The sequence below is a fragment of the Hippocampus comes genome, unplaced genomic scaffold (assembly GCF_001891065.2).
Source record: "Hippocampus comes isolate QL1 unplaced genomic scaffold, H_comes_QL1_v1.1 scaffold230, whole genome shotgun sequence".
NCBI classification, from domain to species: Eukaryota; Metazoa; Chordata; class Actinopteri; order Syngnathiformes; family Syngnathidae; genus Hippocampus; species Hippocampus comes.
The window spans coordinates 57,206-80,211 of NW_017837215.1; the positions used below are offsets into that span (position 1 = coordinate 57,206).

A 23,006-nucleotide genomic window follows, 5' to 3' on the forward strand; every position below is an offset into this window, starting at 1 on the left:
GAACCAGAGACTCACCATGTTGCGCTCCAACAGTAGCACAATCCCCCAAATACTCAAATAATGCTGTCTTCATCTTAGTATTTAGGCTCACACGATGAAGTGCGAATTGTTATGGCTTTAGAAATAGTGACGGCATTCAGAAAATATACAATATATGTGCAAATCCACTGAGATCCGTTGACTGGCAACCTCACTGTAGTACCCAAGACGACAACAGAGAAGTCTCTTTTTTTAAGCCATAGTCAGAATTGTCATTGTAATTGTTATTGTACACACGATGGAGGAGGCACCTCGTGTCAAAGGTCAAATCAGAACATGTTCTACGTCAACTTCTTACCATTACAGTTTTCAATGAATCGTAAAACTTCCAGGGATTATTGATCCGCGCTGGAGTAGGCAAGGCTCTTGATTACAAATGACAGGCACACGACTATAAATCCACCAAATCCAGTGCACAGGTGATGCCGGGGAATTTCGGTTTGAGATGGAAGCTGGTGATCGGTGAAACAAGTCTTTCAAGCGTGCCGCTCCAGTCCATTTCGGGGGTGGGGGGAAGATGGACTGAGACAGATGAACTGTGAGGAGCGGAGACGAGTAGAACAGATGAACAGAGGAGGGCAACAGCCATATCAGTGGCAAAGGAAGACAAAGAGAGGAAATGACATACAATGAGAAATTTCGAGAGAGAGAGAGAAATAAGGCCAGAACACCAGTGTCCAATTCACTCTTGCGGAATTCTCCAAGGCGCTGGATAAAAATAGCCACGCCGCCATTAGCGCACAGTCTAATGCACCATTAAATACATGCACGTGTTTATAGTGTATGGGGAAAAGGTCATCAATATGAAAAAAAATAGCTCGGCGGAACTAAAAGTACATGTTTAAAGTCCATCGCGGCGTATCCCACCGGGCATCCTCCAATTATTTTAATTATGTCAATAATCACACTTTGGAATCCCATGGATTCAGTGAGAATAAATGCCACTAAAAGCACAGAAGGAGATTGCCGTTCCAGCGCGTTGAGATCTCGAGAACGTGCGCGTCATCCAAATAAAAGCGTGACCCCTGCTCGATGCACATAAAACCCGAAGTGAACCATGAATGCAAAGCATCACCGAGAGGGATAAAATAAAGTCGCTATCAAATGTTATGTTGTGCCGCTGATTGTGACATAGTAGACGAGTTTTTTTGTTGTTGTTGTCAGTAATAGTTTTGAATCGATATTTATTTGTAAATACAGTAACCCCATCATTTTATTGGAGCATATTTCATGCAGAAGCTTCATTTATTTCCTGTCGGGGGATGACAGTAAGAGGGACAAGCCAGCGGAAATAAGTCTGTTGATAAGTCACAGCAGAGGCGTCGAAGCACACTGCCGCCTCCTCGCAGGCGGAGGAGGGCATCCTGTCACAGAGGGGAAACCGTGACACCACTTCACATTGCGTCCCATTTATAACCCCCGGTAGCGCACAGAGAAACACATGGAGACAAATTAACGAAACAAAAGAACAATTACGGATCAAAAACAAAAAATAAAAACAAAGGGAGACAGCCACCTAGCAAGACATCTTTTCATCTCCAGACTGACAAGTATCCCATTGTTGTCATCTCTCAGCGCTACTTTGTTGTAGTTGAAAGCATCTCGGGTTTGTTGTTATCAAAGGCATAAATCACAGAGCCGAGGAGAGCCAGGTGGCTTTCGTATGAACTGCTCCGCAGATGCTCTTGTCTCACCTTTCCTCTGAGCGCCGCGCAGCTACGGCGCGCGCCAAACGTGAGCCTCACGTGGAATGCACGCGGAGCCGGCGAGGGAGCGTCTGAACATTTTACACGCCGTCTAATAATTCAATTATAAGTGGGCTGATCCACTGCGCATATTATTGCAAATCTTGTGTAAACACTTTCACCAGGTTATCTTAGTCACATTCAGGTCCTAATCGGAGGGAGCAAAACTTGATTAGGAGAGCTTGGGTGCTTTTCAACCATTGAAATCAACCTCGCTATGCGTTTGTCTGCTTTCGCTCTCTTTGGGTTTGACGCACGCAGCCCAACACACATGCTGGGGATAAATTACGACTAAAACCTAAAATCAAACATTGGTTGACACGAGTTACACCTTTCCAATCTCATGAGAGGCAACACGAGTGCTGTGTAAAAGACGTTTTCGGAAATCTTTGCCTTCACAAACGATAAGCCACATGGAGTGCTCACTTTCTCTCAGATGGCGTAAGCAGACATCTTTTCAGGTATCTTTTTTTTTTGGTTTTGTTTTTGTTTTTTTTGCTGTGAATTAGCCCTCAGTACGGCCCCCAACAAAGTTTAAAGCGAAGTTAATTGTGCTATTAAGAAACCGGGCAAGGTTCCGCGGAGCTCTCGCCGGTAAGGGTTGGGCGCGTGTCGCCATGGGCTGGTTGTGTTTAATTGTTTCTTGTTTCTGGAAACGCTGCTTCGCAAGACCAATGAAGTCCCGTTCCTACGACCGCGGATATGCGCACGGTCAGTCACTTTTTGTTCACGTAAGAGAGCGGCGTAGGTTTTTGGGACGCAACCTTTATTAAAGAAAGACCGCTGGAGGTGAGAAGGCATTCGATTGGCCGTGTCATTTTCCGCGTGAATGTTTGGCTTTTGGCTTGATTACATTTCATAAAAGCAGTTCATTTCTCTCACTTCGATTTGTTATGTTTTTACATTCATATTTTAAAACGCAGTAGTGTTTTCCTTTCTTACTTCCTTCAACATTTTGAGATGTTTTTTTTTTCCTTTTTGCGGTTTTTTTTACTTTTCCATTCATTTGATTCATCATGAAATGTATTTAACTTAAAATTCAAGTCACCACTGACACCCCCCCCCCTTACCTCTCATGTATGTCGGTCGGTCTGATACAGGGCAGTTCTACACCGCTGTTAACTACAACCGCATCTCTAAATGGCCGCCCATGATGGACCTTAAAATTAGATACATTATTAGATACATAGTTGAGCCATCTATCGGACTGCAGTGGAACAAAAGTGCTAGTTTTATTCCGCCTTGGAATGGGTCTATATGCACTACTGAGAGTCATGCTGGGGATCTGTCTAATGGCTTTTGACACACACCTGTTTCCTTTTCCTACTCACACATCTGCTTGACTGCTATTCGACCACAATAAAACTGCTTTATTTTCACCGGTCTACAGCTCTAATCTCCCAATATTGCACTCATATAACACATAGATGTAGCTTACAGTTATAATGTTGGGTTAATAGCAGTCCATCTCACAGCCCAAATGGCCAAGCCGGTCAGACGAGCCACAATGGCAACTTAAAAGCTGCAGTTCAGTTCAGTAAGTACTGCAGCTCACCTCAGCCAAAGTAGGCATTCTATTTTAGAGCACAAAAAGCAATCCTTCGGTGAATTCCGTCAGAGTGCATTTTTGGCTACGGAGCCATCCAATTTATGGTGTTATTTTGTTGCACGAGTCACACGAGCTTGGTTGATTTGGTACGACCGTTACATGTTTGAACTAGGTGAGGCGTCAGTGAGTTTATCTCTCTTGCACATTGTCACCAAAGCGAAATGTTTCTTTGAGTAATGAAAGCATTTTGGCACACTGATCCTTTGCCATTAAGACTTTGGAGTCTGTGATTGGAAATAGAAAAAGTCAATTACAGAGGTGAAGGGAGCCAGAGCTTGGCAAAAACCTGGCTTTATGTCAGTAATTGGGCCTGTAATGGTGTACCTTTGGAAAGATGAGGTCAAGAAGGAGATATATGTAGTCCTCTCACCGGGCATGATCATGTGTTTGTAAACCAAGCTTGGGGCCAAAAGTTGACTTTGTCTAGAGCTACACACCGTGACCAACTTTGTATGGAAATGTGCCACCGCGTGCTGAATCCCTGCCTCGCACACACCTTTAATGCGGTGGGAGTCGTACACACAAAGAACAAACATCGCGCCTCGAGTGATCCATTCAGAGAAATCGCATGCCTTGTTCTCTGCGAGTTCAAATATGAGGTAAGGGTGAACTGCAGCGCATCCTCGCTGGAGCTCGGAGAAATGCAATGAATCGCTTTAAGAACCCTTCAGCATGGAGCAGAGAAGAGGGCTTGACCCGCAGGTTTTCAAGCGACGGCCAATCTCCATACTAAAATGTCATCTGTCACTCTGAATTGGGACTTGCAGATTGCGATGCCAAAATGCAGGTATAAGTGAATCAATCATACATTTGCATGGACTGAAATACTTAAGCTTGATGCTCCGGCCCTGCTTGCTGCCATACCGCAATGCAAATTAAAACTCAATGATTTCACATTGACAGCAATCGAGTACGCATGACAATATCATAATCACCGGACCGTAAGGGCTTTTGGCTTTACATTTCTCACGGCAATTACGTTAGGTTCCAGATGCCATCGACGAAAGATGGACCAGAGCCAAGATCTAATTAACTAGCTCGAGAACACCACTCGGGTTTTGCTGACATTGTCCACGATCGAATGTTTATTATTACGACGCCACCGTTGTTTGCACTACACTCAATAAGACTGTTTCTAATATTTTGCCCCTTTCCTGTCGCTAATCTAATCAATAAAACACACTGCATTTCGACCAAGCTGCACATTCCAACCACGTTAACTGCCACCGCCTTTTAAATGTTTACAAGTGTGTGTCTTCACAGTTGAAAAGATAAATATCGCAGACATTGTGATCCAAAAACACTTTTGAATAATTAGAAATGCATCCACATCACGGTCCTTAAAAGTAAATATCTTACAGGTAATTTTTTTTTCTGGAAAAAAATGCACCAAAGATTGGCATGTAGATGCAGCCAAGTAAGTTCCACGAACGAACCAGGCGAAACCTCGTCGACATCCAAAGATGAGTCTCTCAGTCGGTATGAGACATTTGAACAAACAAATGATTACTTTCAGGGCTTTGGCATGGTGGCATTTTAGAGGATTTTAAAGGAATTGCGCAAAAACTGTAAATAATTGATGCGTTTTTCAGTAATTAGCTGAGTGTACGGTCAACAGAAGGTTTTTTTTTTTTTAATCGGCAAGTATGCAAATAGCGTGACAATCTGGAGGATTCTCTACTTTCGTTCATTCTCACTATTCTTTGGCTTGCTAAGTGAATGTTTTCTGCTTGACAAAATTTCACGTTGACTAGAGAATAAGAGGATTCCCAGGCTCCAAAATGACAGCTCCGATCCCCAAATTGTACAGCTGCGCTCGGTGTGACGGTATGTGGTAAGCACAAGTGACGAGCGGCGTCTGTTCCGGCACTTCTAAGTGAGAAGAGCACGGGGTTCTTTGTGGCCGAGTTGCAAGGCAGCATCAAAGCGGACAAACTCGGCTCTTTATTGAAGTGGAGCTGCACTTTGGCCCTCGCTTTTGTACTCCTTCCCGTGCACTTAGGGGAAAAAGGAAACATCTCCTGCGCCGTGGAGCCCATCTTAACATCTCACCACATCTGCTTCGACACAATAATCAATATTAGGTCTACTCTCGGTTACTTTCCAACAGCTGTTCGAGATGAAAGGGGCAGAGGGCCCCCATTTCTCGAGTACCACTATGGAGTATAAAAACGAATGACAGAACAGCTAAGTCGAAAGCATTTACAGTCATTTTGATTGCAGAAAAACGAACACTGTGAAGAGGATGCGATTTGGGTTCATAACCCTTGAAGCTGACCAGGGGACGTTTATTAGGTGACTTTAATAGGTTAAGACAGATGAGAAGAACAAAGATGTCTGACCTTGCAAGAGGTTCTTATGTAATGGTTTCCTTAAGTGCATTGGACTGTCGAGCTCCTTCCCATCGCGGGATCAGAAAAGGCAACATGTCGCTGCAATCCACTTTTCTTGGACATCCCTTGTGATACTTAGCGTTTGAAAGGGCCGCGTGAGCTCTCAGTGAATCAGCTGTGTGGTCCCAATGGAGCCAATCAAACTAATTAAACAGGACTACTTAAGCCTCCTCTCATTAGTGTCCAAGTAAACAGCCTTAATTTTATATGCATTTTAATGCCCGTCATCCAGCTCTGAGAGCGGCAGTCGAGGCGACAGATGAATGATGCAGGCTGGTAATTTTGTGGCTGCGAGTATATTAAATGTCATTTCAACCAGAGAAATTGTGTGTTTGTGGATTTATGTTGATCGGCAAAAAAAACCCCCAAAAAACAAAAACCCCCACTGTGAGTCAAACTTGTTTTTGCAGGGGTGATTGATGAAAATTAAACAAATACGACATACCTATATTGCATTTTATAGCTCAAAACTATCCGTTATATGCCAGAGCAATGACACACAATCAAGCACGGTGTCCAGAACCAAAGGGTTCAAGATAGCGTGGTGCAAAAACATGCATTCGCATGTACTTCCAGCTGATTGCAAACGATATAACCGACACGCTGCTTTCAGACCGAGTGAAGGCGTGCAGAGGGTTGTGAGCTATCGCCGTGAATATTTGCATAGGTGTTGAGTCTATGTCTGCACATGTCCATCCGCTGGGGACATGAGTGATGGGAGCAACTGGAGAGCTATTAGCACAGTCAGCAGGAGGGACGGCTGGGGAGGCTAGATGGAAAGGACGGGCCAACTGGGTAGAGATCTCGCAAGTACAAAACTCCCTGGGCCTGGAGCTTTCGAACAGTGGGTGGCAACAAAACAACAGTTGAGACGGCGCATGCACACACACATTCTCCTCTGTCTATTTCCATGCCCATCCTCCTTTTTCATCTCCATCTGATCTCCAGCGGTGTCCAAAGGTAGCAGTCATTGAGTAGGCAAGACACTTCAAGGTTTGCTTCAACATTGAAGACATGATTGCCATTCTGCCTCTTATTAGAGCTAACTTGTGGCAGACTGTTCCTGCTTGGGCATCAAGGTGCGGTGCGAGAGGAGTTTAAATGTTGGTGAAATTGGCTTGGAGAGCAGACAATCGGGGAGCAACGTAGCTCCATGAGTGCACACTTCAGCAGACTAGGCGTGACATATCGTGCTGGCCAGTGGCGTCACTGCGGCAGATACTCACTGCTGTCACTGGGAATGGAGTCAGGGGCCCGAGGAGCTCAGTGTTTGTGTACGTGTGCGCGTGTGCAGTCAGCATTACTTTAGAGACAGTGAGTCAGACGGACAGGAAAGCAGAGAGGCCCCTGGTAAAGTGCCTCCGTCGCTCGCGTTGAGGAGACTTTGATTGTGCCTGTTTGATGCCCGTATGTGCATGAGAACGAGATTGGATGGGCCTGCTCGTTCAACTGTATGAGCTTCCAACATTCATTGTCAGGCCCTATTTTAAGGCTTGCAACTCATGAAGAGCTCTGGCCTCTACAGAGCCATTGGGCTAATGATCAGCCTTGGCAATTAAAACCTATCTGTGAGTCAGAGTGGCATCAGGAGGGCCATCTGCTTCCAGCCCAGTAGCACTTATTCTGGCCTGCGGGACCACTTGCTGGGGTCACAGCTCGCCCAGCTTGTAGTGAGATGGTCACAGGATCCAAAGAACAATCTGCTGCCTAGCTCAAGTTCAGCTGAGACTTGCCGCAGAGACGGCATTGCTGTCGACGCACAGAGGGACCTCTGTTCCGGAGCACATTGTTGCACACACCCATGACACTGGTAACCTCCTCATCAGCTCCAGACCAGTGACTTTGCGCACCTGTTCCAGTAGTGTTGCCAAGAAATTGGGCAGTTATTGTACTGACAAGGGGGAGAGAGGTTGTCTGAGCATTGAGGAAAAACTCTGGACATGCTGGTGATGACTGCACATGGTGTCCCAAATTACACTGTCCACGCTGGAATTAATGAGCTATATCTTGCAGGAAGTGAGATCAATTGGAGAAAAAACTTTGAAAAGAAATTACAGACTTTTAACAAGTGGAATTCTGTTGTTGTGTTTGCTCAGACTGTCTCAAAAATAACCGATGACACTTTGCTAATGCCACATGTGAAGATTTCGGATGAAAAGTCCATCGACTGCACAACCCCGAAACCAGAATGCAAGCCACCTCTGTCTTGATCCATTAACAGTACACGCACAATCTTTGCTTCAAAAGTTGAAAGCTCGATATATTCCATGTCAGCACCTTTCCATCTCTCTGCAGCAGACAGGTGCAGAATCCTGGGAGGCTACCTGGTGTTTCAGGCCAATGCTTTGCAGTGACCTGTTGTGCATTTATCATATGCTTGGTTGGATCTGCCCCAGTTTAAAGGGACATGCAACCCTAAGGAACCATCACGCCAGACTCACAGGTCAGCGACTCTTTCCCTATATGCTACGTGCTGAGAAGACAGCTGTTCCGTCCGTCATTTATTTCCCCCTCCCCCAGAAATGTGAATCGCGGTCAGGAGCATCCTTAGAAGATCTGGACTCAACATCAACACCGCCTATGCAGTAATTTTGCAGTGCAGATATGGAGAATGGAAAGCTAATTTTCTACCACGGACTTCTGTTTGATATAATAATCCGATTCACCGATGAAAGGCAAAGCTACACAAACTGCTCTTTAATTATTTGTGTTGTTCTTCCTCATGCTGGTAGCGAGGCTAGCATTAGTGGCTCTAAACGCTGGCAACAGGCGCCGTACAATACGGTGTCAGCGTAATTAAGCCTTTTTTTTAAGCGCCCTGAATTACCGATTAAAGATGATTTAAAGACAAGGTTGTGTTGTTGTCTTGTGACAGAAATAAATGATGGACCAAACACAGCCTGGAAGATGTGTCAAGTCAGCCATTAGGCCGCGCCACACTGCCATTATTAGCACTTCAAAATAAAAGCATTCCAAGGCATTGATCTACACATATTATTTGGTCAGGTTTATTTTCTTCCTTCTTCCTGAAAGTGCGCATGCAAGTAAGCGGGTCCTCGAGCCAGAAAAAAATGCCTCAAGCTCTTTTTTGAATTTGTAAAATTGTACAATGTGTGGTTCAAAAAAATAACAAGAATAATCTTGAAATTCCCTGAAAATGTGTTTGAACGCAGTTTCTTGGGCAAAACCATGGAAAAAAAGCGCATTTTCTTTTTACCTGCAGTTATCCTCCCGCTCCCCTTCTTAATCATCGTTTCCATCATTTTTATTTTTTTACTACTTAAAAGGCTGACTCAGAGGACCCATGTTGCTGTTTGTCTGTCTTGACATCTGGAGTAGCTGAATGACTGATTGTAATGCGTCTCTGTTACACAGTCTGTCTCTCTGCCCTGATGGGAGCTTACTAACATCTTCATCTCTGCTTTTTCAGAGTAGCATAATGACCTCCAAGTAGCAGCCCTAATGGAACCATAATGGTCATTTATGCCGGGGGAGGCTCTGAGGGCACAGCTGTGGAGGCAGCAAGTTGCACAAGACGACGAGAGAGCGGAGTGAAGCTGGTTAAGTCCCTCCACTTCCACCTCTTCCCATCATACACGTCTCCCGAATCTAATTCTTCTTATGAATGTGGCCTTTATGTGCGTGCTGTGTGAGCGCAATTAACCGTTTATTCATTTGTGTGTCATGGAAGCTGAGGCAAGCCTTGTCAACAATGGAATGATTCTATAAATGTCATGTGGGGGCTTTATGTCTTGCCTTCTTGTCTTCTTTGGTCTATTCACAGACAAAACGCACACTTAATTATCGTCATTATCATTAGCGTCTTATTCATCGGACACATTATACGTTGCCATTCACACAATGGATGATGCAACGTGCCTCACAATACATTTGCGCTGTTTCTTCGCAGTGTTTCCTGCAGCAGCGGTTGTGTTAATATGCATGTCGACTTAAAGTACATTGTATATCTTGTCAATTTAGCTCCTTGCAAATAGTTAATTGTCAATTGTTTCGTGTGCAACATGAACGTCAATATGGTTGCCTGGCCAAACTCATTCGAACCGTAGGAAAAAGAACGTGCAGATCTGAAGGCGATCGGTTGAGAGTTCGAACCATATCCGTTACGGACATGCGGTTCAGGTCTATGTAGTCCATTAACATGGACACTGGTTACCTCTAGACTGTATACGTGGAGCAAGAAATGCCCACGCTATGGTCCTCTCCTGGGTGCTGCAAGCTGAGCAACACAATGACACATTAAAATAATGCTAATGAGACAGTTGCATAGAAACGAGAATGTACAGTCTGTGAAGTATGCTTTGGGTTCTTCTTCTACTTTGTCCATTTGCAGCATTACACTCCCACGCGTTATTAGAGAAAATGTACTGCACGGTAAAGTCTGCTGGAGAGGGTGCATTAGACTGCATGCTACATGGATACATTCAAAGAGAGACAATTGCTCCACTGTTTGTTGTTGTCACGTAATCAGACGTAGAAATCCATTTATTTCTTACACTTCTTTTAATGCCATGTGGCAATTTTTCTTTATTATTGTTATTTTTGAACCTTGGTTTGTTCTTAAAGGGTCTTTTTTATTTTTATTTTAAAGCTATCTGAAAATCAAGGCTGCCCACTAAGTTTTTATCTGTCTTGTCCAGGAAAAGATGTGCCCTTTAATGTCTGATTCTTTGAAGTCAGTCCCCTTTCTGCTTCCTTTTTAGTGAAAGACGTCTTTTAATTTGAAATACAGTGAGTCGAAAACGTCCGCAAGTCCCATGCTCATATTTCAGGTTGATGTGATATAACAAGATAGAACTTTTTCCACCATTAGTTTGACCTATGACATGCGCAAACCAATGGGGGAAAAACATCTTTTAGAGAGGAGTAAAAACATAACCGAGAAAATGATCAAGTTGTCAAATTGTGTGGAATACCCAGCACAAAAATTGCAGAAAGAATTTTGACAAATTCAATTTATTGCTGTTACACAGTTTTGGAAGCCTGGACTTCAGTTGTGGCTTGATGCCAAATTGGGAAGTTTCGAGTTTAATTTGGAGCTGGCTCAAATGCAAACCGCCAAAGCCGAATAGCTCATCATTTCCCCTCTTCATACACTTCATCTAAATTATTTGAAGCTTTAATGATGAACTGTTACAAGATGCCAAGCAATGAAATAATTTAACACAGCGATGCAACCTTTTGGTGAAGCTACATAATGACAGTCATAATCAAACAATAGTGAATCCCCAAACATTATAAGACATGCACTCATTCATGTCACGACTTCTCAGCCAGCGCTTTCTATTACATACGTAGCAGACATTGTCATAAGAGGTGGGTGGGTTGTATGCACCTCTTACCATTTTTTTTTTCTCTTGATTATCACCGCAAATCACTCACTTCAGGCGTAATGCCCGAAGGCAGCTGCTACAAGGCAATCACTGTGTGATTACACAAAAATGCAGCTAGGGAGCTCGGAAACTGAGGGTATCAACGTGAAGAGTGGGACACAAAATCACAGAGGAAGAGCTTCACATAATACAGGTATTTGAGCAGATTGAAATATGGCATGTGTAAGGACTAATTCTCTTCGTATGTTTTCATCCAGACTAAATGTAGTTTTGCTTCTCGTCTTTCCTTGTTAACTTCAGTGCGCGCGCGCTCCAAATTCATTCTCGGTGTCATAAAACACATGCATCGCTTTCATCATTTGCCTACTTTGCAGCGACACTATTCTTAGCAGATACTTTGTCTGGATATCATATCGCCTCTTAGCTCACGGGGCACATTTCACTGAACTCTATTTACACATGAAGGACGCACAAGGAATACGTTGACCTGCACATAGTGGGTCACAACGATTTTTTTTTTTTTCATTTTAAACGATTTAAGTTATAACTACAGCGGGCATGGCAGAAACACATCACCACAAATCTGTATCTTCAATTGATTTATTGACTACAAATTGAGTTATCGCTCCACTTTTTCCGATAAATGCTGAGGGTGAATGCTGAGAGATGCTCATGCATCACCACCACCACACTCCCATCGAAATCGGATATCACGCAAGAAGGTGAGCGGTATTGGGATGACATCAGCGCAATCTGATTTGACACATTTCAACATGTTTTTTGACAGAAACTGTTGGTTGGCATGTGATCCGAGACATTATGTCCGAGACCCAAGACACTCACTAATAATCTTATCCAATCAACGATACAAGTCAACTTCAAGATCTAAAATGTAATGCGGTGAATTTTTTTGCTACCGGTAATTGATATTGATAAAAAAGAAAATACACTTTCAGATGATTCCAAGTGCAAAATAGTTTGGGTCCATGAAATGTTGTCTCTCCACTTAGGCTGCTTGTATTTTTAAAATCTGCTTCAGGTTGTGTTTACTGTCAGTTCACATTTTTTGACCTCCACTTGTGCCGCGGGAACGCCAGCTTGAGTTTGCTCTTCCTGTGATTTTTCTCTCGCTGCCATCTTACTCAATTCAGTGTTTCATCACTGATCATTGTTTTAGCGCTGCTTTATCTTGACAACTGAACAATTGCCTAAACACGTGTTGCTGGTAACATTGGACCCATGTGGTTTGCTGGGTGTAAAAAAGAAAAAAAAAAATTGGAGCACTGCCCAGAATTTATGCCTCTTGGATCTGGTCTGCCATTTTATTTGTGGGAATGTTTCAGCGAGGTTGTGTACAGTGAGAAAAACAGCCCGTTTCGAAAACGAGGATGCTTCCGCCAGTTTAGCAATGAAGGACACGAGTCAATATTTGTCCGGGGGTTATCTAATTTGGGCACGGGGTTTGATTTATACATAAAAGAAAAAAAAAAATTCCAATTACGTTGTCAAGAGCTGAGCAGGTCCAGGGGACACTGTTTTAATCATCGGCTTTATCAAACTCTTTAAATTGAGTTTAACATGGAGAGGATAATGTATTCTGCCGCGGGGAAGGTGATATCACTTAATTTGCCCCAAACAGTAAACATTTTGAAAAATCCATGCTTCACTAGATTTATTGAATAAACACTGACAGTTCCTTGGCTCGTGAGCATCTTTTAAGCTTCATTTTGGAGATATGAATGAATGACGGATGCATCGTAAATTGGGTATTGCTATTTTAGATGCGACTGCACAAAAAAAATAAAAAAAAATCCTTTTGACACAATTGCCATCCGTTACCGATTGGTCAGTGCCATCTCGAAAGAAAATGCACACGTAGTCTGCCATACATTGTTGATATTAGGCGCAAATCTTGTACACGTTTGCTCTGCAGGTGGTCACAGCTGGACCTGTCGTGGTCCCATTCCTGGATCCATTTCACAAAGATATTACAGAGATCTGAGCCGCTGTCAGCCCTTTCCCCATTCCAGCTTATCAGTGGCAGGAGGGATGTCTGGCACAGCAAACAAAGTATGTGTAAAGTCCTTAAATAAAGCATGAAATGGAAGGGATCCCTGTGAGGCCTCTCGCAGTGGTCTGCTACACCTGCTCACCCACCACAATCTAGCGCTTGGACTCCCCTTCAAGTGCCTTTAGCCTCCAAGTCAACACTTTGAATACAAAAATTCATTCTTTGGCTTGCCGAGAGCCTATTTCTCCCTTCTTCATCGAGAAATTTGCATACGTTGGCTCGTGGAAAATGAAGAATTTATCCCATTTTAGTCATTTGGTCATGGTAGTGTTCAAGTATGGCAGCTCATAATTGACTTTGCTATTTGTCCGCTCACAATAGCTGGTTAAGCAATCTGGACACATCACATCCTTATAGCCCCGCAGGTGATTTAGTGACTGACGTGTATGTTGATGAGCATTTATGCATGCGTTCTTGTGTGTGCATGCGTATGACTCGGTTGGAGAGCGCATAACAAAGAACTACCGGCAAATTGATATCTTGGAGAGAGAAAAAAAATAAATATAAATATCATAAATGCTTGTGACTCACCAGGGAACTGGTAGCTGTAGCTGGGTGCAAATCCAGTGTATCCACGGCCATACGTTGCCACAATATTCGGGTAACCTTTAAACAGAGAGAGTGAAAAATCTCAAAATCTCAGTGGCAAGGTACAAACAAAATATGCTTCAGACTGGAACTGTGACACCCATTTAAAAAAAAAAACCCAAAAACACCATTTTGTTGAAAAATAATGCATTAAAGACATGATTCTCTTCCTGAACACCCACACTGAAAGAGATCAAATGTGATCCTCTTAAAAAGCCCGAGATTTAGAAAGAATCTTTTATCAAGCGGACAACCTAATATGTATCACGTCCCACCCTCATTTACCCTGCATGAAAAATGGCGAGGTAGAAGCAATTTACTTGGTTGCTTCCAGCCTAATAAAAAGAGGTGACATGTATTCATGGCTCATCATGTTTATGGTGGACTGTCAAGTGAAAAAAAAAAAAAAAACCTTCGCAGTGTTGGCAGAGTGACGACAAGGACCACCCCGAAATCAATGGTCAACCGTCTTAATTAGATTAGCAACTAATTTTGATCGAGCCGCTCGTGTTGTTCTGCCAACACATCACGTGGTCACTGTAATCCATCCCAACACTGTCAACCAGATTCCATAGAAAGTGCGCAAGTACCTGAAGGCCTGACGCAACATGACCACGCGGAAGTCCTTCTCTTGGTTCTCAGCCCTTTTTATTGACCAAAAATGTTGAGGCATTTTTATAAGAGAGAGTAATAACATTTATGGCCCTCTTGGGAGCACTCTTAGACGCCCACCGGTGACAGTGTTGCTGTACTTTATGTTCTGTGGACTGTGTAGAGAGCTTCGTACATTAAAGGTGCCGGATTCACTGGCCAGATTTGGTTGCTTCGATGGGATTTGGAATCAAACTCCTGATTTCTCTGTCTGTATGTCTACTTCCGCCGCATTAGACACGCCAATTGGAAATATTGGCAGCACGTGCGCTGAGGATAGTGGCCATGTTCCACCTGTATTGGCATATGACTTTTGCTCTTCTTAAATGTTGACCTTCACTTCTCTTGAATATGTGCAATTTGTGGGAATTGAGTTGAGAAAATAGATGGGTGGATGGATGGATGTTTTTGTCAACGCTTGGCTCGTCACGGTCACGCAATCTTTTGCCGGAGGAATAATTATACTTTGAGTGACCACGAGCCTCAAAGAGGATAGCGTGTCATGAGAAATCCTCAAAAAGCAGCAGATGCGTTGTCGATCTGCTGTCACAATGCTGATTAGAAGCGCAGAACCTTCAGTTAATTAACTCGACAGGTTGAGGCCGAAGCAGCTGTGGGAAACATATTGAGAGAAGGATGCGAGGGAGCCGTGAGGAAAGCAGTAACCAACCCCCCCCCCCCCAAAAAAAAAAAACCAGGAGAGGGGGGGGGGGGGTTTGCTCTTCCTGTGATTTTTCTCTCGCTGCCATCTTACTCAATTCAGTGTTTCATCACTGATCATTGTTTTAGCGCTGCTTTATCTTGACAACTGAACAATTGCCTAAACACGTGTTGCTGGTAACATTGGACCCATGTGGTTTGCTGGGTGTAAAAAAGAAAAAAAAAAATTGGAGCACTGCCCAGAATTTATGCCTCTTGGATCTGGTCTGCCATTTTATTTGTGGGAATGTTTCAGCGAGGTTGTGTACAGTGAGAAAAACAGCCCGTTTCGAAAACGAGGATGCTTCCGCCAGTTTAGCAATGAAGGACACGAGTCAATATTTGTCCGGGGGTTATCTAATTTGGGCACGGGGTTTGATTTATACATAAAAGAAAAAAAAAATTCCAATTACGTTGTCAAGAGCTGAGCAGGTCCAGGGGACACTGTTTTAATCATCGGCTTTATCAAACTCTTTAAATTGAGTTTAACATGGAGAGGATAATGTATTCTGCCGCGGGGAAGGTGATATCACTTAATTTGCCCCAAACAGTAAACATTTTGAAAAATCCATGCTTCACTAGATTTATTGAATAAACACTGACAGTTCCTTGGCTCGTGAGCATCTTTTAAGCTTCATTTTGGAGATATGAATGAATGACGGATGCATCGTAAATTGGGTATTGCTATTTTAGATGCGACTGCACAAAAAAAATAAAAAAAAATCCTTTTGACACAATTGCCATCCGTTACCGATTGGTCAGTGCCATCTCGAAAGAAAATGCACACGTAGTCTGCCATACATTGTTGATATTAGGCGCAAATCTTGTACACGTTTGCTCTGCAGGTGGTCACAGCTGGACCTGTCGTGGTCCCATTCCTGGATCCATTTCACAAAGATATTACAGAGATCTGAGCCGCTGTCAGCCCTTTCCCCATTCCAGCTTATCAGTGGCAGGAGGGATGTCTGGCACAGCAAACAAAGTATGTGTAAAGTCCTTAAATAAAGCATGAAATGGAAGGGATCCCTGTGAGGCCTCTCGCAGTGGTCTGCTACACCTGCTCACCCACCACAATCTAGCGCTTGGACTCCCCTTCAAGTGCCTTTAGCCTCCAAGTCAACACTTTGAATACAAAAATTCATTCTTTGGCTTGCCGAGAGCCTATTTCTCCCTTCTTCATCGAGAAATTTGCATACGTTGGCTCGTGGAAAATGAAGAATTTATCCCATTTTAGTCATTTGGTCATGGTAGTGTTCAAGTATGGCAGCTCATAATTGACTTTGCTATTTGTCCGCTCACAATAGCTGGTTAAGCAATCTGGACACATCACATCCTTATAGCCCCGCAGGTGATTTAGTGACTGACGTGTATGTTGATGAGCATTTATGCATGCGTTCTTGTGTGTGCATGCGTATGACTCGGTTGGAGAGCGCATAACAAAGAACTACCGGCAAATTGATATCTTGGAGAGAGAAAAAAAATAAATATAAATATCATAAATGCTTGTGACTCACCAGGGAACTGGTAGCTGTAGCTGGGTGCAAATCCAGTGTATCCACGGCCATACGTTGCCACAATATTCGGGTAACCTTTAAACAGAGAGAGTGAAAAATCTCAAAATCTCAGTGGCAAGGTACAAACAAAATATGCTTCAGACTGGAACTGTGACACCCATTTAAAAAAAAAACCCAAAAACACCATTTTGTTGAAAAATAATGCATTAAAGACATGATTCTCTTCCTGAACACCCACACTGAAAGAGATCAAATGTGATCCTCTTAAAAAGCCCGAGATTTAGAAAGAATCTTTTATCAAGCGGACAACCTAATATGTATCACGTCCCACCCTCATTTACCCTGCATGAAAAATGGCGAGGTAGAAGCAATTTACTTGGTTGCTTCCAGCCTAATAAAAAGAGGTGACATGTATTCATGGCTCATCATGTTTATGGTGGACTGTCAAGTGAAAAAAAAAAAAAAAACCTTCGCAGTGTTGGCAGAGTGACGACAAGGACCACCCCGAAATCAATGGTCAACCGTCTTAATTAGATTAGCAACTAATTTTGATCGAGCCGCTCGTGTTGTTCTGCCAACACATCACGTGGTCACTGTAATCCATCCCAACACTGTCAACCAGATTCCATAGAAAGTGCGCAAGTACCTGAAGGCCTGACGCAACATGACCACGCGGAAGTCCTTCTCTTGGTTCTCAGCCCTTTTTATTGACCAAAAATGTTGAGGCATTTTTATAAGAGAGAGTAATAACATTTATGGCCCTCTTGGGAGCACTCTTAGACGCCCACCGGTGACAGTGTTGCTGTACTTTATGTTCTGTGGACTGTGTAGAGAGCTTCGTACATTAAAGGTGCCGGATTCACTGGCCAGATTTGGTTGCTTCGATGGGATTTGGAATCAAACTCCTGATTTCTCTGTCTGTATGTCTACTTCCGCCGCATTAGACACGCCAATTGGAAATATTGGCAGCACGTGCGCTGAGGATAGTGGCCATGTTCCACCTGTATTGGCATATGACTTTTGCTCTTCTTAAATGTTGACCTTCACTTCTCTTGAATATGTGCAATTTGTGGGAATTGAGTTGAGAAAATAGATGGGTGGATGGATGGATGTTTTTGTCAACGCTTGGCTCGTCACGGTCACGCAATCTTTTGCCGGAGGAATAATTATACTTTGAGTGACCACGAGCCTCAAAGAGGATAGCGTGTCATGAGAAATCCTCAAAAAGCAGCAGATGCGTTGTCGATCTGCTGTCACAATGCTGATTAGAAGCGCAGAACCTTCAGTTAATTAACTCGACAGGTTGAGGCCGAAGCAGCTGTGGGAAACATATTGAGAGAAGGATGCGAGGGAGCCGTGAGGAAAGCAGTAACCAACCCCCCCCCCCCCAAAAAAAAAAAACACGAGGAGAGTGGGTGGATGAGCGTGTGGGCCAACATGTGAGTCAGTGTGAATTTAAGTACCATCAAGGGCGATATAAACATACTGTCATTAACCTTCTAATTATGCTATATGTCTCAGTCTTTATCTGTTTTCCACAAGCTATTGGAGCCTACCAACCATAACTCTCAACTAAATGACCTAATAGGAGTAAGTCCTTCAAGCCAGGACGGAAAATGTCATAAGTCTTTCTTCACTGTGTGCAGCAAAAATACCCAAACTGACCATGCGAAATTAAATTAGGCTTATGTTGGGTTACTTCACGTTAAAAGCCAGTAAATAGTCTATGGTTGCCATGGTAATGCTTAATTAACCCATTCCTGCACCCTGTAACCCGATAACATGATAAGCCATCCGTTGTCGTAACCGCTGTCCCTGAAAGGGTAAAAAGAATACAATTTGATTGAATCAATACAAGGAAGACGTTTTCAAACAAAGACAAGCAAAATGCTCTAAAGTGTAACCGGAGCAGAGGTTCCCTCGTACATTTTGTCTGGGAAAACGGACAGTATTTTGCATACATGCATGTTTGGGCGTGTGTGCGTGAGCATGTGTGTCGATTCTGTTCTGTATGCCTCAGAGCCGGTGTCGGTTGGAATCAGAAAGGTTGACCTTGGTCATAAATATCTAATCAGTGTTTGCTGTCCATGAAAAAGATCAATTTATTCCTGACCCAATGGGGAAAATGTGTCTGCCCCAACCATCTCCACCTCGCGCGCAGACAAAAAAGAAAGAAATAAAGCGACTCGGAGAGGCGGTGAGGGGAACGTTAACCCGGTGTGGATGAATGCATGAAAAAAAAAGAACAATCTTCATTAGCCCCTGATGAGAAGTCATCACCCGGAAGCCACAGATGGATAGCTTTCACAAAAGCTTTCATTGTTTGTTTGGGCTGAAAAGAACTGAGATGTGATACAATGAAAAGCCATTATGGGACACCAAAAATTGGATATTATGTGTTTGATATTGTCAAACAGAAGAAATGCCAAGCCAAAATTGCTGGCTTAAATGGCAAAGCCATTCTTCAAGGCTGATGTATCGCATTTAAACGGAGCTCCCGTTACCAAATTTGCTGCAAACGGCTCGCGTTTTTGTGGAAGGATAGAGAAAGGGATATATATTTCAGGTTTTTGGGACAGTGGAGCAAGACGCACACCTCGTATCGTTCATATTGCACACTTTTGAGTCGAAGAAAAACTGAAGTGGCAGGTAGAGGAGAAGGAAAAAAATGCCACTATTCCGTTAAATGAAGCCCGCCGTTGTGTTTGTCTGGTCCGACGGCGGCGTCTTTGCCTGCACTTATTTGCCTTATTAATATGCATGCTAATGTACCTATTTTATGGCTCACCGGCTCTGATTCACTTGAAAATCAATTATCCATCTGGCTCACCCATATCTCGCTCAGGCTCAAATGTCTATTTATTTCAAACAAACATACATCGGGCACGGCACAATAAAGATAAATGCCTCGATTAGAGGGAGTAAACAAAAGGAGCGGGGGAAGGCTTTAATGAGATTTGGCACAAAAGAAGCTTACACTTTCTTAAATAATGAGCCAAGGGTCTTGTTTTTTTTTTCTGAATGCAAATTATATAAAGAAATGTTTCGCTGTCCTTGTTCCAATTTCATTTAGATAAGAGTGTCTCTAAACAAGTTGGCGGTTAATATTCTTACATGAGCACATCACTGCCTTTCTGTCTGCTTCGTCCCAGCGGAGGAGGAGAGTGCTCTCCTCCACGGACACATTAGTGCGTGACAAGTTCTGCAAAGTTCCCGGTGCCTTTTAAAAGGTGCTGAAAAGAGGAGATGCAAATGACTGACGGGAAGGAGAGTTGAAAATGACTACATTTTCAGGAAAGTGAACATGTTAAAAATTTCTTGGCGAATTGAAGTGCCATCTAAGGGAAGCTCAGACGACTCCCTGCTAATTGGTTGCAAAGACCTTCGTCAGACGTTCGCAACAATTTTCACAATTTCTTCGCGGCAAGTACAACTGTTTGTGACCGTTAAAATTGGAAACGTCCGTGAACGTCTTTAACAAACCTTGAACCCCCCCCCCCCCAAAAAAAGAAAAGCTGTAACGTAACCATATCTATGGGATGATTTCACAATATATGGTGATACTATTAGTAGTGTCTAGACAGTAAAGTAAGGTACTGAATATTCAAATATTATTTAAAACCTTAATTTGCTAAAGGCTTTTAGGGCAGCCCAAGTTTGACCTGTAAGGCAGCGGTCCTCAAGGTGGGAGAACTGTACTTGACTCTTTTCAACAAGACGGTCCCATCGTGGGGTGACACACGCGCACACACACGCACACACACAAATCAAAGCCTTGTCTTCCCTGCTTGGGCTCTCCATGTGCTGAAGCATTTTTGGTGGCTTCACTGTCTCATTCACAAGCTTGTTGCGACATAGCCATGTGTGTGCAAGTCAACGAGCAATAATCCCGTACCTTAACTTATTCACTCCCAAAGACGTTTTTAAACGTCTTTTCAGACTTGGTCGAGAATTGGCTGGTACTGAATGAGTTAAATAGGACTGTCGATATTGTCTTATATTGCCAATATTGTCTGACATTGGCTTATTTGTGATAGGCTTCTTCATCCACACTGTGCCAAAGAGAGGTAATGCAGGTACTTCCGGCCCTCTCCAACCAGTTATGCTCCCAGTTTAGTGGATACTCTCTCTCTCTCTCCGTCTCTCTCTCTCTCTCTCTCTCTCTCTCTCTCTCTCTCTCTCTCTCTCTCAAATTAGAATACTTTCAACCCCGCCACAAAGAACTGAGGAACTGTGAGCGGATGTGCTAACGGCGCTGTCACCGTGCTGCCAGGTTTCATTACTTACTGGAGGTACATCAATTCCAGTGTAAATACCTCAATTGAAAAAAAACTAAATATATGAATCTATCCAAAACAGTGACAAATATTTCGATATTAATGAGGAAAGTTCTCAACAGCAAAAACCTACATTTGACCGCAATCCACTTTCTCAGGTGCTTCAGAGTTTGTGTTGCCTGGTGCAGATAAAAATGCATGAATATGGCACAGTGTGCACCTGCTGTACGGGGAGGGGGGGGGGGATATACTCGCAGAGCAAAACGGGGCTCATGCAATCAGCAGCATGTTTCTTTTGCTTTTGAATGAAAAATAAATCTTTTATGTGAGGGCAAGTCCATTTGGGTGGGTCGCACATACAAATTATATGCATAGGAAGGGCAGGGAGAGAGCGTAAGAGAGATGATGGGAGGATGGAGAGGCAAGAAGGGAGAGAGTGAAATAATGTTAAGTAAAAAGGGCCACGGGCATGGGCAGGATGGTAATGAAGAGGGGTAGACCAGCAGCTGAGGTCCCTGTAGATGAGATCTCTCCCTGACATGTGTGTCCCCTTCATTACCCATTAAGGGGGGCACAGTGATGAATCCTTAATATGACATTACACCAATTTTCCTCTTCATTTAGCCTGCTAATGTGCTGGTCTGCTCCTATATGGCCAGGGGCTGTCTGTACCAGACTTCACCAGAAATAGACCACAGTGGCCACTGGTGGCACACCTTGAAGCCACCTAATTAGGGCCAGTGTTAGACTAATGGGGGCTTTCTTGACAACACTTTGCCTCGGTTGACTTTTCCTTCGCAGGTACGAACCGGTGACCAAACGGCATCCATTTTCCTCAGTCCTTCCGTAAAAATGAAATCATGTGAAATTAATGCGCTCGCCGTACACGCATTTAAGCGCTAAATGACTTTGCGAAATGGACTACTTTGAAGCAACACGGCGACCCTCCAAAAATTGCGAGGGGCTACCGCTGTACGCAAACAAGTCACGTCCTTGCTGTGCAGAAAATGTAAGATTTGCCAAGACCAAAATCCATTGGCTCATAATTTGAAATTATTTAGGGTATTATGGCATGTTATTTCCACAAGCTGCGTTTTCAAATTCTCATTTGAAATGGCTCGATAAGGCTTGCTACTTTCATTGTCAACACAAAAGAAACTAAAAAAAAAAAAAAAAAAGCACTTTCCAGGAATGAACAAATTCACCAGCTCTACTTTTTGCACCCCAATGATGGCTTTTCTACTATTTCCAGCGTGGCGAAGGTGGAACGACACTGTGCTGCTAATGGTAAAATTGATGGTAAAAATGAACATATCGCATGTCTTATGTTGTTCTTCGATAATGCGAGGTACAAAACACGTGTTTGTGTGTATAAAGGAGTATATGACTCACTCAGCATGCCCATCCCCAGCATGAAGGCATCCATGGTGTAGGGCAGACCCCTGGCTCGCCCTCGTGTTCCAGGCGGGAACATCACCTCCTTGGGCTGGGCCTTCTTACATTCTACCTATGTAGACAGACAAAAGACACGCACGCACACAGAAACACACGCACACAGAAACACACGCACAGACAAACCATTAGACTGTGCAGGCACACAAGCAGACAGATCTGACAGGGCTGTCTCGGCTCTTTAAGGTAGTTTTCTATTTGACTTGCAGAGCCCGGCGATGTGTTCCGTGGAAAGAAAACAAGACAGAGTCAATCCGAGCACCTCACATTTTAGAACCGAGTCCCTGTGGAAAACTTACAATCATGCTCGGGCTGCTTTCAAGCAAAGGTTGATGCTCTGGTGGGCATGTGCTCAAATGCTTTGGGGAAATACAAGCTAAATACTTTGAAAGACTTTTGGAGAAGACAAGGCGGAAGGAAGCAGCTCTGGTCTCCAATGACATCGCTGTGTGAAAGGCGCTTTTGTTCAAGCGGTGAGCTAAATAATCAAAATCACCATTTAGGCATTGGTGTTGGATGTCGTGTAACAAAGCGGTGTGGAGGCTGCATGTGAAATATACATACACACAAAAAAAAATACAATTTTAGAGCGTCGGTGTGCGGGCTGCAGTCGTTCC

General features: G+C 43.5%; 1 protein-coding gene across 2 annotated transcripts in view; it reads right to left on the reverse strand.

Moving 5' to 3' along the window:
* LOC109508953 (RNA-binding protein Musashi homolog 2) overlaps positions 1 to 23,006 on the reverse strand; it is a 228,647-nt gene that overhangs the window by 30,963 nt on the left and 174,678 nt on the right. Inside the window, exons 9-10 of one of the 2 annotated variants that reach the window (XM_019858880.1) lie at positions 22,330 to 22,444; positions 16,661 to 16,735 (exon numbers count right to left, since the gene is read on the reverse strand). In XM_019858880.1, the coding sequence (XP_019714439.1) occupies positions 16,661 to 16,735; positions 22,330 to 22,444 (190 nt within the window). Of the gene's footprint in view, positions 1 to 16,514; positions 16,736 to 22,329; positions 22,445 to 23,006 lie in introns of those variants that run through there. The other variant, XM_019858878.1, reaches the window with a different exon arrangement.